This window comes from Quercus lobata, chromosome 4, assembly GCF_001633185.2.
Source record: "Quercus lobata isolate SW786 chromosome 4, ValleyOak3.0 Primary Assembly, whole genome shotgun sequence".
Classification (NCBI taxonomy): Eukaryota; Viridiplantae; Streptophyta; class Magnoliopsida; order Fagales; family Fagaceae; genus Quercus; species Quercus lobata.
The window spans coordinates 1,458,937-1,475,338 of record NC_044907.1 but is presented as its reverse complement, the minus strand read 5'-3'; the positions used below and the strand labels follow the sequence as shown (position 1 = coordinate 1,475,338).

General features: G+C 33.1%; 2 protein-coding genes and 1 long non-coding RNA gene across 31 annotated transcripts; 1 reads left to right on the top strand and 2 right to left on the bottom strand.

Moving 5' to 3' along the window:
- Positions 1-335: 335 nt before the first annotated feature.
- Positions 336-1,478, bottom strand: LOC115983207 (disease resistance protein RPP13-like). Its single transcript, XM_031105850.1, has 2 exons — positions 1,032-1,478; positions 336-917 (listed from the first exon to the last, which is right to left on the bottom strand). Exons 1-2 carry the CDS (start codon positions 1,476-1,478, stop codon positions 336-338), a joined length of 1,029 nt encoding a protein of 342 aa, XP_030961710.1.
- A 6,353-nt stretch (positions 1,479-7,831) lies between these two features.
- Positions 7,832-8,890, top strand: LOC115983668 (protein YLS3-like). Its single transcript, XM_031106401.1, is given in 5 exon segments — positions 7,832-8,109; positions 8,112-8,132; positions 8,135-8,200; positions 8,393-8,494; positions 8,593-8,890. Coding segments are annotated over 5 exon segments (525 nt in total). The 5' UTR covers positions 7,832-7,925; the 3' UTR covers positions 8,745-8,890.
- Positions 8,891-9,412: 522 nt separating this feature from the next.
- LOC115986321 lies at positions 9,413-16,401 on the bottom strand. Of its 29 annotated transcripts, XR_004090676.1 has the most exons (10): positions 16,204-16,400; positions 16,009-16,085; positions 13,662-15,377; positions 13,430-13,578; positions 13,146-13,192; positions 11,074-11,861; positions 10,724-10,939; positions 10,538-10,628; positions 10,259-10,336; positions 9,413-9,805 (listed from the first exon to the last, which is right to left on the bottom strand). It is a non-coding gene; the product is annotated as an uncharacterized LOC115986321 (long non-coding RNA). The 29 variants fall into 29 exon arrangements; XR_004090654.1 differs by having other exon boundaries at positions 13,662-16,085; positions 16,204-16,401; XR_004090660.1 differs by having other exon boundaries at positions 15,894-16,400.
- Between the last annotated feature and the right edge of the window lies 1 nt (position 16,402).

Sequence of the window (16,402 nt, the reverse complement as noted above, 5' to 3'; positions counted from 1 at the left end):
ACGCTACTCTTGATGGCTTCTGAATGGACACCTCATTCATATAGAGATGTCGAAGTTTCTTTGCCTTCCAGATAGAACTCGGCAAAGTGGTTATATTAGTATACTTCAAATCGATGGTCTGCAGGCATGGTAGATCCCCAATTGATGCGGGACAGGAGTCAAGACCTGTCCATCTCAAGCCTAAGTACTTTAGGTTCCTCAGCTTACCGAGTTTCTTAGGTAGCTGAGGTTTGTAGACACCCTCGAGATCAAGCACCTTCAGCAGGACACGATCTCTTCCTTCGATAATTTTTTTAAGCAACGTACCAAATTCACTATTGGATGTACCTTGTTTTTCAGCTTTGAAAGAAATATACGCACAATAGGTTTCCGATATGAGATTTCAAGACACCGAATTGATCTGCGAGCCTCTGAACCTTAAATATTTCTAAATCTGCAGATGTACATTCTGACCTGCAATGGTGGACATGTAGAAATCCCTCCACCTCAGCTTTTGGCAAGAAGAAGCCATATCTAGACACTAGTTCCTCCAAATATATCTTGGCCTTATCTTCAATGGGGACGCTAGCCTCATCAGGTGACAATTGAACAAATCCCTCCGCAAGCCACAACTGCAACAACCTTCGTTTGGGGATCTCATATGCCATGGGAAAGAGAGGCAAATAAAGGAAACATGGCTTTAACGTAGATGGAAGTTCATTATAGCTCATCAAAGCTACAATATTTAAGAGAGCTGATTTATCTTCACCAAATTGTGAACGATCAATTACTCTTGACCAGTCACTTAATTCTATGGTTGACAATAGTCCTCCCAGTAGGAGGATTGCCGGTGGCAAACCCTGACATATTCCCAAAATTCCTTCCCTGAAGTTGTTTAAGTCTGAACTATTTTCCGGTAATCTGTGACTGCCTACATTCTTCAAGATCAACAATACCCAATTCTCCTCTTCAGTTAACTGCCTCAGATTCAATGGACTACTCTATGGGTCAGCTTCTGATGCTACATAAAAATGACAAGTAGTAAGGATGACCCTGCTTCCATTTGTGGCGTCTGCAAAGGGACGTAAAAGGTTGAACCACATATCCTTTGTGTGCACGTCATCCAACACCATTAGGTACTTGAATTTCATTAAAGTCTGGAAAACCAATTGACGTAGCTCCTTCTCGCTCATAAGCTCTATGTCCTTCAATAAGCATATCGGAATCTGTTTGAGTATGATGAGCAAGAGATCCTTATATGCAAACTCTTCACGGACATGGACCCAAAGACAGCATTGGAAGTGCTGCCGAATGTCTAGTCTCTTATAAACATGTCTTGCTAGAGCTGTCTTGCCAACTGCTTCTTCACTCACCAGTGAAACCACACTGAGGTTTTCCTCAGTGCCATCCAAAAGTCGAGATACTAGCTCCTTTTCGGCATCTTCACGTCCAACAAGTGCTGAAACTTCACTAGTTGGATAAAGGGGGCCGCCTTGCATCTCCGCAGTCACCCTGGATACAGCACTAAAAGTATGCTTGAAAAAGAGAAGAAAGGGAAGGGTATAAAAAAGAAAAGAAAAAAAATTAAAAGACTTCGTTTCCACTGGTTGGTTTATGTCCAGGAAAGTTTTATATAAAAGGATGCTCTAAGTCCTTTTATACAAGATGGACTCCAAGTCCTGCTTGGTGTTAATTCCTATTTTTGCAAATTCGTACCCAAAAGTTCATGAAGAGAAAAGCCCAAGAAAATCTCAAGAGATGGGTTCAAGGCATGAGCAAAGAAACAGCAATTGGGTCATATTCCAAAGGCCCGAAGAAAGAAAAAATTGAAAGGGTCAGTGGGCGCTCAACACAACAAAATAGAGCAAACTCACAAAGCCCACAATGCCCTTGTTCCAAGGGATAAGGATAAACTCCAAATTCTACAAGGCTAACATGGTGAAAAAATGCCAAGCCATAGTGGTAGAAATAAGACAAAGCCACAACAACAAGAAAAGAAATAAGGCAAAGCCACAATGGCAGGAAACGCATGAAGAAATAAGACAAAACTATAGCAACAAGAAACGCGTGAAAAAAAAAAAAAAAAAAAAAAAAGGGACAAACGTAGCAAGGCTAGGAGCTTTGTCATCCTACAACCCAACCAATGCAGGAGAGGAAAGGCCCATGACTAAAGAGAAATAGAGGGTGTGATTTGGTGGAGGGAGGAAAGGACCTAGATTAATTGGATTTTAATTATTTTATTCCATAATTAAAATAATTGCACGAAATTGCAATCCCTTGATTGTCTCAAGGGTTTACTTTAGCTTTTTAAGAGCAGTTGTTTAATGCACTTTAGAGCATTTCACAATGCTTAAGTTCCAATGCCTTTGTAATATTTACCTTGTGTGCTTGTTTATTTATGATAATTTTTTTTTTTTTTTTTGGGTGGGGAAAATTTATCTATTTGAGATCAAGGATATTTTTACCTTTGGTGCTGTTGAAAGAAGCAATGAAGGCTTGACTAGTGCATGAAAGCTTGGGAGATGGGGATTATAGATGAAATTTTTGAGGGAGACTCTCAGGTCGTGGTAAACTCTCTCTACTATACATGACCACTCCTCCACTAAGCATCTCTAATAGCATTACATTTACAGGGTCTTTACTACAACTCCAGCAGTTCGATAGGACTAACTCTCTTTCGATTCACGAGATAGAAATAAGGCTGTGCATGGACTAGCTCAATATGCTAGAGGTCTTTCAAACTTTAGTGCTTGGATAGATGAAACACTATTTATTATTGAGCATTTGGTCACTCAAGATGTACTGTTTTTATCCTCATCTGAATAAAATAAAAAGTGAATAATAAAGTTAGGTAGGATAGGATATCACAAGCATGATAAAAATTATCTCCAGTGTATTGCTTTCGAATTTAAGTATATGTAGGCACTTGTCTAGCTTCCTTGCGTCTTTATAATTTTTTTTTTCGAAACATTATCTTGCAATTAGTTTTTTTCTTTTAAGGATGTTTTGTATATCCAGGGACTATATTCTAACGAAAAGATCGAAGTATTCAACCAAGGTTAGAAATTGGTGGCAGCTAGTATGAATTTTCACAGCTAAAAACTGGTATATTAGATATACTCAAAAATACAAAGATGGAATTTATTAAACTGTATGAAATTAGATGAAAGAAAGTTCACATATTGAAAAGATATAAATTAAAGAATGAGAATATTATGAGCAGATAATATTCTCATAATATTTTGAGTTAAACAATTAAACAATTCCATTCCTCTTAGTGCTAATGTCAGTTATGGTGAGCTATGCAATGGCAGATGCAGCCAAAGACAGAATAGTGTCTATTGTCACTTTTTTTTTTTTTTTTTTTTTTTTTAAAGAGTGTTTCAACCTATAGCGTTGATAACTCATTATCATTAGTTCAAGACACCAATCGGTTTTTAGTTTAGACGAGGATTGAGCTGTAAATTTTTTATTCAACCATAAAAGATTTTACCAATTAAGTTAACTGAAACCCTCAGTCAATTATGTAGTTTAGGTAAGGTGTTTCATTTTTCCTTCTCAAAACATACTACGATGACATGTGACAACTTCCTACATTTATATCAACACGTGGCATATAATTTAAAATTTTGAATTAAGTGCATTTCTTTACAACGGTATTTCTGTTCATGTTTTAATTTTTATTTATGACCATTAGTTCATACTTTGTTATTTGCTAATTAATTTCCCCAACCATTCTCATTCTAGCTATTATTCAATTATTAATGTATAACCATTAACTTCTACTAATATTAAATTTAAATCAGTTTCTTCTAATAATTTAGCTTAACGTAAAGAAACCCAAAAATCTTTGTTTTTCCTTTTTTTTTTTTTTTTTTTTGGGTCCACTACTTGTATAAAAAAAAAAAGCTTCTTAAGTAGGACTCTTTCCCCACTTTTTCATTACACATTAACTCCTTTATTTTTTTTTTTTGCTAGTAACCTAGTGGTTCTTAATGGGAATGGATGGGAATTGGAGAAAAATTGATTTAATTCAAGGTAATCACTATTCATAGAGAAATATTAAGAGAGTTAAAAAATACATTAAGTAATCAATTGACTTATTCTTTATTAAATGGAAATGTAATTACAAATAGATATTTATAGAATTATAAAATTATTCTATTCTATTGACCCACATGGGATCTATTATCCCCCATTTGCCTTGCGTTTGTGGTCAAGCAAAAGCACCTACACCTCCCAGACTGTGGCACAAGTCTCAAACAAGTCCAAGGACAACAAGAAGCGCTCATGCATCATCATTGGAGATCGTAATGATCCTGAATTAGGACTACAAATTAATATAACACTTTCTTTCGGCCTATTTTCCGTCTTCCATGCCCTTTCTAATCAAAGTGATAGTAGTCCTGCCCCTAGTCCTAGTGGTAATGTAAATACAGGAGTCCTCTTTTTCATTTCAATTTAATTATTATTCTTTTGATATTGTAGAAAACTATTTAAATTTGTGGTAATTTTTTTGGCTACAGGTGGAGGGAGTTCCACGAGTGCCAAAACTGAGGGGACTAGTGGTCAGAACTAGAGATGGTTTGTAATTGAAATTGTCATTGGCGGGGCCCTAACATGGTGTTTCTTCAGTTCACACCTGTTCATATAGGCACTTGGATTGTCACTCCTCAGTAACTTTGGCCTTGATTGCTATTTCTGTTTTGTAATTGTTATACTCGTGTTATGTTTTTTTTTCATTTATTTATACTCCCAGCCTCTATTTATCCCAAAAATAAAAATAAAAAATAAAAACTTTCCAACTCTCCCTTGGTCTTAGTTTTTCCACAAGGGGTGTCATTAGAACTATGTTTTTCTTATAAATCATAAGGATAAACATGTAAAATTAGTAATTTAAAACTTCCAATTTTTAGCTAAATTAAAAATATATAATTTTTTTCTCCGGCCTCCACATTTCTTTCTCACATTTGTTGTCAAGTATTAATACAACTTCTTCTTTTTGAAAAAAATATAAAAAAATAAAACTATTTTTTTTTTTTTCCCACAAACATACCATTTTTTTTTTTTAATTACTAAACTAGTCTTTTCCCACCTTCACATTTCTCTCTCACATTAGTAGTTAAGTACTAATACAACTTTTTTTAAAAAAAATTAAAAATAAAAAAATAAAACTGCCATAAGTAAAATATGTAAACCCAAAAAATAAAAAAATAAAAAACCTCGTTGCACGCGCAAAGCGCGTGTGATGAGACTAGTAATACTATAATAATGCATGTGGTTGTGAAATCCAAGAACGAAAAATTCGCAGTTCCCCAACTTGGATCTATAATCAAAATCAGACAAAAAACACCAAAAGAAAACCGTGTTGGTACTAGGTTGTTCGAAGTTGCAAGGCCCACTTGGAGTAGATTCAGGAAGATCGCCCAAAAGCTTAGCTCAAAAATTCTCTCGATGGGCTTTAAATGTGGCCCATGAATTTTTTAAGGGTTAAGTAAGGCCCATGGTCAAATTGCTGATGGGGATGATAATATTAGTCTTTTTCATAGAATATCAGCTTTCTTCTTTGGTGAAAGAGTCTACAACTAAGTTTTCCACGCTTATTAGATCTTTTTCATATGTGAACTTAAAATGGTTGGCATTCACCCTCATTTGTCTTTGATGATTAAAATATAATTTTGAAAGGATAGCGATAGGAAGACAAAAATCTTACAGCAATTTATATATCTATTATGTCTTTTTTGGCCTATTATGAATATGTACAATGCAATGTTGTACTTGTTTATTTAATACATTTACTAAGCTCTTCAATTCTAGTCCATGATTTCTTTTGGCTCTATGGTTTATCTGGGGGGGAGCAATTAACCCTATCCACGGGAATTAAAGTTGGATTTATAGAATTCTTAGAGTATCATGTGAAAATTCATCATTGGGGTTTTTTGATGCATGACTACCTAGCATGCTAGCATTTATCATGGGAACAAACAATCACCAGTATAAAAGAGGTGCATTTTTCAAAGGTCTTCTCTGTTTGAATCTATCTCATCCATTTCTTAAGTATCATACCATTAGAATCCCTTTAGTGGACTCATTTTTCAAAAAATACAAGATTTAATAGTAAAGAACCATTGGTTAATTTGGTTTTAAACCATAGGTTCTCTCCAAAAAAAAAAAAAAATTCAGAAATGAATAAGCTATTATAATTTCTTAATGACGGTTAACCGCTCTTCTTAATAATAATTAAAAAATTCATAAAAACACTTTAAAAGTTTTTTAATGCACCAAACTTTAAATTTAATTTTTTTTTTTTAATTTCATACTGCAAGAATTATTTATTTGGATCTTGAAATTCTAGATATGATTTTTTGAGAAGCAAATTCTAGATTAGACGATGGTGCCATTTTGTTTAATAAGATATCAAAGTAGTAGATGATTGATTGCACAAAATTGCAATCTTTTGATTGACTCGAGGGTTTACTTTGCCTTTTTAAGAGAAATTGTTTAATGCACTTCAAAGCATGATAAAATTGGGTAGGATTGGATGTCACAAGCAAGCTTCTCCAATGCGGTCGAAATATTAGATATATTGATGGTAGCTAATATGTATTTTCACAGCTAAAAACTGGTACTCCATGTTAGATATTGATCGAAAATTAATTTTAGTGGAGGATCGTTGAAGTGCAGTATTCGTGTAAAACATATAACAAATTGGTTGGGGAAATCAATCTTTTTTTTTTCTTTTTTTATAATTACTACATGTAGGTAAAAAGTCATACATTTTTAAGAAGAGAAGCTAAAAACTAGTGGCTCCTTGTACCTTCATATGTCATGATAAATTCAAGTGGATTGGCAATAACTTGTCCATGAATTGTTCTAAGTTCTAACTCTTGTTTTATGTTTTTTCCTTCCCTTGGGTATAAGTTTTTCAAACTGGAGAATGTTGTGATCCAAATTTTAACTTGTGTCTAAAAGGAATTGAGGCCCAAACAGAACAGAGATAATGCTGGCCCAAGAAGTGTAAAAGAAAAACAAAAATAAAAGGGCAGGTAGGGGTTGTACTGTGATGTTGATGTCATTAAAAATGGTGCATAATACCATAATTTCAATCAAAATCTATATAATATGAATATCTAAAAGTGTAATATTTATTATTGCTACGCTCATGTTGAGCAGCCATATTTGTATAGCATTTCGGTCCATTTTAGTTTCATTTGATACATTTTTGTCAACTTCTATTTATTTCAGTGTTCAGTTCGAAGAATGATAAATTTGAAATTTATAATTTTTAGTAGTACCAAAAGAAATTAGGAAAATAAAATGCATTATAAAAATATTTAAAAGTATATGAACCAGTTCAAAAAATAATAAAATCAATGAAAAGCACCAAAAATAATAATTTTATATATTTGTAAAGATAAAAAGATAAAAATTACTTTTAGAAATGGTTTAATTTTTAGGAAGAACAAAATTATATACAATAAAATTTTGAGAATAAATTATACATTATACTATAATTTGGAAGTACATATAATAATTATGGAACTTGGCTCACCACATCATGTACTGACTTGTTGAGCTAGGTGGGGTTGGTGACTATGACCTCAAGGAAACTTCTGTGATCTTCTATTTCTTTACATAGCATCACTTATGCCCCAATTGAACAGTGTTACTAGCAACTGTGACTAAAGAAAGAAAAGATGCTTGGTAGATTTCATCTCGTGCGTTTATTAGAGGAATGGAATTTTAGTTACTTTTCTTGCAACCTGCCGCAATCATAGAATGCCACATCTAATTAGATAGCAATTGTGGAGCTATCCTTAAGAGTGTATATCATTCAATGTGGAATGTTTTCAACAAGTAGTGACTACTGAGGGCAAATGCAATGATACAAAATGGCAATAGCCTTACACCCAAGCACTTTGATACTTCCATTCCTTTAAGTGCTAATGTCAGTTATGGTTAGCTATACAATGGAAGATGCAGCCAAAGACAGAGAGGAATGTGCAAAGCAACTAGTAGGACTGGCTACATGTCTGCCTTACGTTGGTGATCAAGCAAAAGCACCTACACCAGATTATTGCACTGGTCTTAAACAAATCCTAAAGGACAACAAGAAGTGCTTGTGTTACATTAATCTGAATTAGGACTACAGATTATGTAACACTTGCTTTGGGCCTGCCCTCAGTTTGCCATGCCCCTGCTAAAGTCTCCAAATGTCCCGGTATGCATTTAGCTATAAGAGTTGTTTTGTTCTAGCTAATAGATTTTTATGAAATTCAATATAAGAAACGAATGGTGAGTGCTATAGAGTTTTTTTCGGTTTTACACTTATTTAAAAAAATGGATAAATGTCACTAGAAGTGGCTAATATTTGACACACTAATTTGATTTGTTTGCTTGGTCATGGATGTAGCTCTTCTACACTTGGATCCTAATTCACCAGAAGCTCAAGTTTTCTACCAATTGGGAAGGAGTTCTAATCAAAGTGATGGTAGTCCTGCTCATAGTCCTAGTGGTAATGTAACCAACATACATGAGTCTTCTTTTTCATTTCAATTTCTTTTGATACTGTAGAAAACTTCTTAAATTTGTGGGTAATTTATCTAGCTACAGGTGTAGGGAGTTCCGCGAGTGCCAAAAGTGAAGGGACCATTGGTCAAGACAAGAATGAAGGTTGTTATGATCAAAAGAGATGGTTTGAAATGGAGATTGTTATTGGCGGGGCCTTAACATGGTGTTTCATCAATTCACACTTGTTCATATAGGTACTTGGACTGTCACTTTTCAGTAACTTTGGCCTTGACTGCTGTTTTGTAATTGTTATACTCATGTTATATTCTCTTCATTTATTAATACTCCCTACCTCTATTTATCCCAAAATAATAATAAAACCCTTCCAACTCTCCCTTTATCTCAGCTTTTCCACAAGGGATGTCATTTAAACTATGTTTTTCTTATAAATCTTCCCAATGAAGACCTATGAATCCAAGTATAAAGTATATCTATATGTATCTAGCATGAGAATAAAAAAGTTAGAGATAAAATTGAACTCTAATCACTATCCTTGAAGTGAAGCACAAAGGATGTTGCAAAATAAGCAAGAGAGTAACTTTCTCAATTGTCTTACAAGAGAAATTTCTCCAATTTTTGTAGATACCATGTAACTTATCCTTGATTAGATTGGGGAAAAAAACTTCTATGAGAATTTTGCTAAATTTCTGAAGATTCCATTTTTTTTTCCTTGAGCTTTCAAGGTATTCATTTAGTTAGAATGATATCTAAAGTGTTTTCTTTCTGCATCACTATCACATTGAAAGCCAACTTGTGCCCAAATAATTATTTGTGAATAATCTTATCAATAGAATGAAACTTCTGTACCATATACTCAATTCCAGGATTCACTACTTCAAGGATCCTACCTAAGAACAAAACATAACTAAAAAAATAAAAATAAATGAAAAACATACATATTCAAATATCCAATCTGTGCCAAGACTATATTTACAAATTTTTTTGGAACCTCAACTATTGGAAATAAAATTACCTGATATTTTACAGATTTCCTATTTCAAAATGTCTATAACTTCGTGGTATGGTAAACAAACTTGAGAAAAAAGTGCAAAGACTTCATGGTATGATAAGCAACCTTAAGAAATTGGTGCAAAGATGAAATCAAATGTCTTGTTTATGATTTTACAACACTCACTAAACAATCCTTTTGTTTATGGAACTCCTCAAGTTAAGAAGTCCAAGAATCACTTGAGAAAGCCACAAATTGTTGTAGAAAGCTGGCTATACAAATGTACTTGATAAAAGCTTGAAACACCTGTATTAAAATGATGCATCAGGTTCTACTATTACTATCAGTAGAAAACATAGCTCCAAAAAACTAAGGATTTGTCTTGACTGCAATATTTAGTTTGTAATGACAATAACAATAATTAATAGGTGCTTGATCCCTATGAAGTATAGTTGGTGTTATAAAACACGTCAGAGGTAGAAACTTTATTTAGCTCAAAACAACCAATAATATTAAATCAAAAAAGTGAGAAAACTTGGTTAGTTTGTTGTTTAGGTAACATATAGTAATATTTTCCTTACAAATATCAAGAAACTTTTCACAATAAAACCATGATGCTTGAAAATTATATTTTATTATAAAGCATGATCCCATAGTGATTTAATTTTAGATAACAAGTTGTGATACATGGTATTATCCGTAGACATAACAAAAAATTGTAAGCTTATATATAAAAAGGAATTGAAGCAAAGGGAATACCCGTACAATGAGGTGGTTCCAACAGCATGGTTACCGGATTCAATTCCCCAAGTAATATTACCTTGTGCCAATTTGACTCTATTTACACAACAGGAAAAAAAAGCACATCAAATACATCCCGATTGAAAATACAAAGATGGAATTTATTCAAATGTAAGAAATTAGATGAAAGAAAATTTCACATTATTTTTTGCTTAACATGCAAAGATATAAGTCAAAGAATCAGAATATTATGAGCAGATAAAGGGGGAAAGGAAAAGAAAAGAAAGGTGATAGTACCAGTGAGTGAGTTATTCAGTTGAACAATTGCAGCACCCAAAAGCTTTCATTAAGTCCCACTTCTTAAGAGTAGGTTTCTTTGGTTCTTCATCTGAAATGGAAAAAATAAAGATTCAAATATCCAAACTGTGCCAAGACCATATTTACAAATTTATTTGGAACTCAAACAGTTGGAAATAATATTACCTGATATTTTACAGGTTTCCTATCTCAAAATGTGTCTATAACATCATGGTATGGTAAGCAACATTGAGAAATTGGAGCAACATTGAGAAATTGGAGCTAAGATGAAAGCAAATGTCTTGTTTACGATTTTACAAAATTCACCAAACAATCCTTTTGTTCACAGAACTAATCAAGTTAAGAAGTCTCTAAGTGCCAACAATCTTCATTTATGAGAACCTATTAGATCAACATTTAAGAAATAAATTTAGAGAATAAGTGAGAAACTAACAAATTTTCTTCCAATCCATGCTTATTGCCAAGAAAATGAAGAAGAGAAAGATAAATTAAAAAGAGAAGGTAGAAAGAAATACTTTTTCTACCATATTTGTGAGTGCTAGGAGGTGGGGCAGTCCAGCACAAAGCTGGGTTGGATTTCAGCTGAAATGCAGTTGATAAGGGCACCTTTGCAATCCTTGACAGTTCTCCTAGCAGTTTCCCATATTTGGATGGGAAGTGATGAGATTGACTCATGTACCATCTGATTCTGGTTGTACCAAATAGGCTAGGCTGTGACAAAAAAAGTTTCCAAGTCTTGAGTGGTGCCATTGGTGACGAAATGAAATGCTAGATCAGTAAAATCCCCAGAATTTGACTCCTAATCCACTGGACAGTTTAGACAACTGCTCCACACCTCTTTGGGAGTGTCACACTGTATAAGGGCATGCGGAGTACTTTCAGGGCACAAGTCACAAACAGGGCAAATACCATATGTGCTTACTCCTCTGGTTCTTAGGCAATGCATAGTGGGGAGGGCATTCATGCAGGCATGCCAGGCGAAGATTCTGATCTTTGCTGGGATGTTGAGGTGCCACATCCTTTTCTAGAGAGGCGAGCAAGGATCATCTCTTGAGCTTTCACCCTCATTAGATGGATGAATGATTGGAAGTGCTACATAGTAAACGCTTTTGACAGAGAATTCACCTTTCTTGCTTCCAATTCATATGATTTGATCATCTAGGAGGGTGTAGCTGAGAGGGATGTTTAGGATGATGTCTGCTTCAAAGGTAGGTAGGTTCGTCTAACAAAATCAACCTTCCAACACCTTTTGTCTTCATCAATGAGCACCAAGACCATGGGGAAATATCTTCAAATAATAATTCTGATGCATGCATAATAATACTTAGAAACAGATACAAGCATGACAAACAAAAATTTACAAACTTAATGTACTGGAATACAAAAGCAACTGTTCAACCATTACTAATTCAGATACATAAGCTACCTCTCACAGGAGTCATGAGTTTATTTACGTACTTTGTCAAAGTAATTATCATGTATCTCAATGTAAATATGGAATTAGAAAGCACTACATCACCTTATACATGGGTTATCATTTACTCTACACTTCTCATCATATTAGCATGTGGAATGGAACAAATCAAGAATAGATATTAGTACGTAAACTAACAAGAAGAAGTCATATGGAATGAAAAACAATCTACAAGTAAATCAGGTCTTAAAGAGGTGAAAGAAGAAACAAGGGGGAAATGACAAAAAATACTCTAGAGAGATAAATTAGGATATTGTATGAGTTGCCTCTTTGGATGGTTCACTAAAGGAAGTTATGGATTGTTGTGAGAAACTGCCAACATAAATGTACATGATAAAAGCTTGAAAGTGCACACATTAAAATGATGCATCAAGTTCCGTTGCTAATATCTCTATAGAAAGGATTGCTTCACGAAAAAATAGTGCTAACTATATATCTCTATAGAAAGGATTGCTTCACAAAAAAATAGTGCTAACTATATTATTTAGTCTGTCATCACAACACCAATAATTAAAAGATTTTTGGATCTCTAGTTTTATAATATATGATAATTAGTGTTATGAAACATATGCCAGAGATTTTTTTCTTTTCTTTTTCTTTTCCAAGCAACCTATAATACAAAAATTGATAGTGAGAAAAATATAGTAGTTTGCTGTTTCGATAACATATAGGAATATTTATAAGAATAGAAGGTGCTAGATTTTATTTTATATTTGGATAATCAGTCAGAAATTTCATTGAAACCAAGCTGAAAACCAGCAACACAAATAAAACAGCAAGTCTGAACCAGCAGACAGAGCACTAAGACAATTACAACTCAGGACCACAAAAGCATGATACTTAAGTACTCTACAACAGTAATACAAATACACCAGCAAGCCTGAACCTATCAGACAGAGCACTAAACAAAAAATTCCAACAAGGTGCTAGATTCATGTGATATTTCATAGGTGTCATATCTCTAATATAACTACATGGTATGCCAAGCAACCTTACAAAATTAATCCAAACATGAAAAGAATGCCAAATGCCTTCAATATTAGGTAACGGAACTCTCCAAGCAAACCTTGTTAAATGAATTCTTACTAGTTGAGAAGTCCAAGAATCACTCACCATGAAATTAAACTATCCTTAAAAGCATGGTCTTCATTCATGGGAACCTATTAGACCAATGTTTAAGAAATAAATTTAAAGGAGAATAAGTGAAAAAGTAGAAATTTATCTACCGTGCCATGCATATTGCCAAAAAACGAAGAGAAGGATAAATTAAAAAAAAAAAAAAAAGAGAATGTAGAAAGTAATATTTTTTTCTACCATATTTCAAGAAAAAAAAAATTCAAAAATTGAAACCTAATCTATGAGGAAAGATTTAATTTGGTTAGGAAAGAGATAATTACCATTCTTTTTCTTAGTTTCTGCATAATTTTTGTACCAAGTAGATTTAGAAAAACATGCATTACAAAACTCTTGTCTGCTGTATTATCAATTATCCTCAGGCATTTGCATATAGAAGTATAGAACCCAATAACTAATAAAGTCCCCATACCTGAAACCAAAGGGAAAAGCTAAGAGAGAACTAATCTGGTATTTAATAAATTTGAAGGGAACTGAGAATGGAGATGTGTGCACCTGTAGACACACGAATTAAATCCTTCTAAAATAAATTTTGAACCCTGGGATGTGAAAAGCTTAGTCTACTCTTGACAAATTTCCACCTGGATTTTTTTTACTAAATAAGTGAGAAAAGATATTAAAAAAAAGTAAAAAACAAAAATCCAAACAAATGGTTCACATTATTTTGGATCATGAAAATCAAATTCCTCCTTTAAAATGAGAATTCATTAGGAATTATTTATTCTTTACCAGAGATATATTTTCCTTCCTTGCACCTTTTTTAACTCAATATATAAAGTTAAACTATCTTCAAATAACAATTCTGATGAATGCATAATAATACATAGAAACAGACACAACCATGACAAGTAAAAAATTCCAAACTTAATGTGCTGCAATACCTAAGCAACTGTTAAACCATTACTAATTCAGATACGTAGGCTCACCTCTTGCAGGAGTCATGAGGTTATTTGCATACTTTGTCAAAGTAATTATCCATGTACCTCAATGTAATTATGGAATTAAAAGCACTACATCACCTTATACATGGATTATCATTTACTCAACACTTCTCATCATATTAGCATGTGAAATGGAACAAATCAAGATAGATATTAGTACATAAACTGACAACAAGAAGTCATATGGAATGACAAAAAATCTACAAGTAAAAATCAAGTCTTAAAAAGGTGAAAGAAGAAACAAGGGGGAAATGACCAAAAGGACTTGAGATAGAAATTAGGATATTGTATGAGTTGCCTCTTTGGATGGTTCACCAAAGGAAGCTATGGATTTTTGTGAAAAACTGCCAATATAAATGTACATGATCAGAGCTTGAAGCACACATTAAAATGATGCATGAAGTTCTATTGCTAATATCTCTGTAGAAAGGATTTCTTCACAAAAAAAATAGTGCTAGCTATATTATTTATTCTGTCATAGCAACACCAATAATTAAAATATTTTTGGATCTCTAGTTTTATAATATATGATAATTAGTGTTATGAAACAAATGCCAGAGAAATTTTTTTTTTTTTTTTTTTGTTCTTTTTCTTTCCCAAGCAACTTATAATATAAAAATTGATAGGGAGAAAAATATAGTAGTTTGCTGTTTTGATAACATATAGGAACATTTTCCATTTTATTGGAATTTATCAAATGATTTAAAAAATCGAGCTATGTTTTCAAAGAAGACCAAACTACTAGAAAAAATTGCGAGTCATTATTATTATGATTTTGATTTGAAGATATAACAGCAAGTTAGGTGCTTACATATAAAAAGGATTTGAAGCAGCAAAATTCCTATACAATGAGCTAATTCCAGCAGCATGGTTTTAAGATTTAATTCTCCTTGCAATATTACCTCGATATCACCCTGAGCCAAATTTTACTCTGTTTAAACAATAGTTGAAGCACATCAAATACATCATCCCATCAACTCAATTTGAGAAACAAAGATGCAATTTATCGGAAAGAAGAAAATGATGAAGGAAAAGTCACATGCTTTTTTTATTAATATGCAAAAGTCATAAATTAATTAAAGATCGAAAATCCTAAGAGCAGATAAAGGGTAAAAAAAGGAAATGCGAAAAATACCAGTGAATTCAATCAAATAAGCCTTGGTATCCATTACAACATCCCAGGACCACAAAGAGAGGAAGTTCATGTTTTAAAAGCATCGGTCATTCTCATTTAGGTGAACAGTCTTGCCTTCACCTTGAAAGCCAACTTCTGCCCAGAAGAGAATTTACTTATACAACATAATTGGAAATTTTTTACAAAAAATGAGGAAAAAGGGTTCAATTTGTGTAAAGACCTTATAATTTTACTTTGGAACTCAAATTGTTAGAAATAAAATCATTTGTTCCCTTCTGTCTGATAGCTTTTGTTGTCTAGTATTCAATTTAAAAGCCATTAGAAAAGTTAGGAACTCCTGTTCTTGAGAATAGAAGGTGCTAGATTTTATTTTATTTTATTTTTGGATAATGAGGCAGAAATTTCATTGAAACCAAGCCGAAAACCAGCAACACATATACAACAGCAAGTCTGAACCAGCAAACAGAGCACTAAGACAATTACAACTCAGGAAAACAAAAGAATGACACTTGACAACAGCAACACAAATATACCATCAAGCATGAACCTATCAGGCAGAGCACTAAACAAAAAATTCCAACAAGGTGCTAGATTCATATGATATTTCACAGGTGCTATATCTCTAACATAATCCATGGTATGCTAAGCAACCTTAATAAATTAATCCAAAGATGAAAGGAATGCCTTCGTTATGAAGTAACAGAACTCTCCAAGCAATCCCTGTTCAATGAAGTCTTACTGGTTGAGAAGTCCAAAAATCATTCACCATGAAATTAAGCTATCCTTAAAAGCAGAGAATACTTTGAGTGGTAACACCAAGCTATAGCTTTCATTCATGATAACCTATCAGACCAAAGTTTGAGAAATAAAAAAGTGAATTAAGTGAGTGAAGTAATAAGTATTCTACCATGTTGCAAAAAAATGAAAAAGTTTTGAGAGGAAATGAGGATCCATAGCTGACCTCAATATTTGTGACTAACACTTTGTTATTGTTATGGCCTATCATATTGCAAGAAAAACAACAAAAATAAAGAACATTCACTCCAAGTTTCTGTGTGGAAAGAATTAATTAGGTAAGGAATGAGATAGTTACCATAATTCTCTCCAAGTTTCTGAGTAAATTTCATATAGGCTAGTTGGAAAAAAAAAAAAAAAAAAAA

Coding starts and splice junctions, on each gene's coding strand:
- LOC115983207 (XM_031105850.1), bottom strand. CDS start 1,478: ATGCAAGGCGGCCCCCTTTATCCAACTAGTGAAGTTTCAGCACTTGTT. Junction 918..1,031: donor ACGCCACAAATGGAAGCAGG/GTCATCCTTACT, acceptor TTGATCTTGAAG/AATGTAGGCAGTCACAGATT.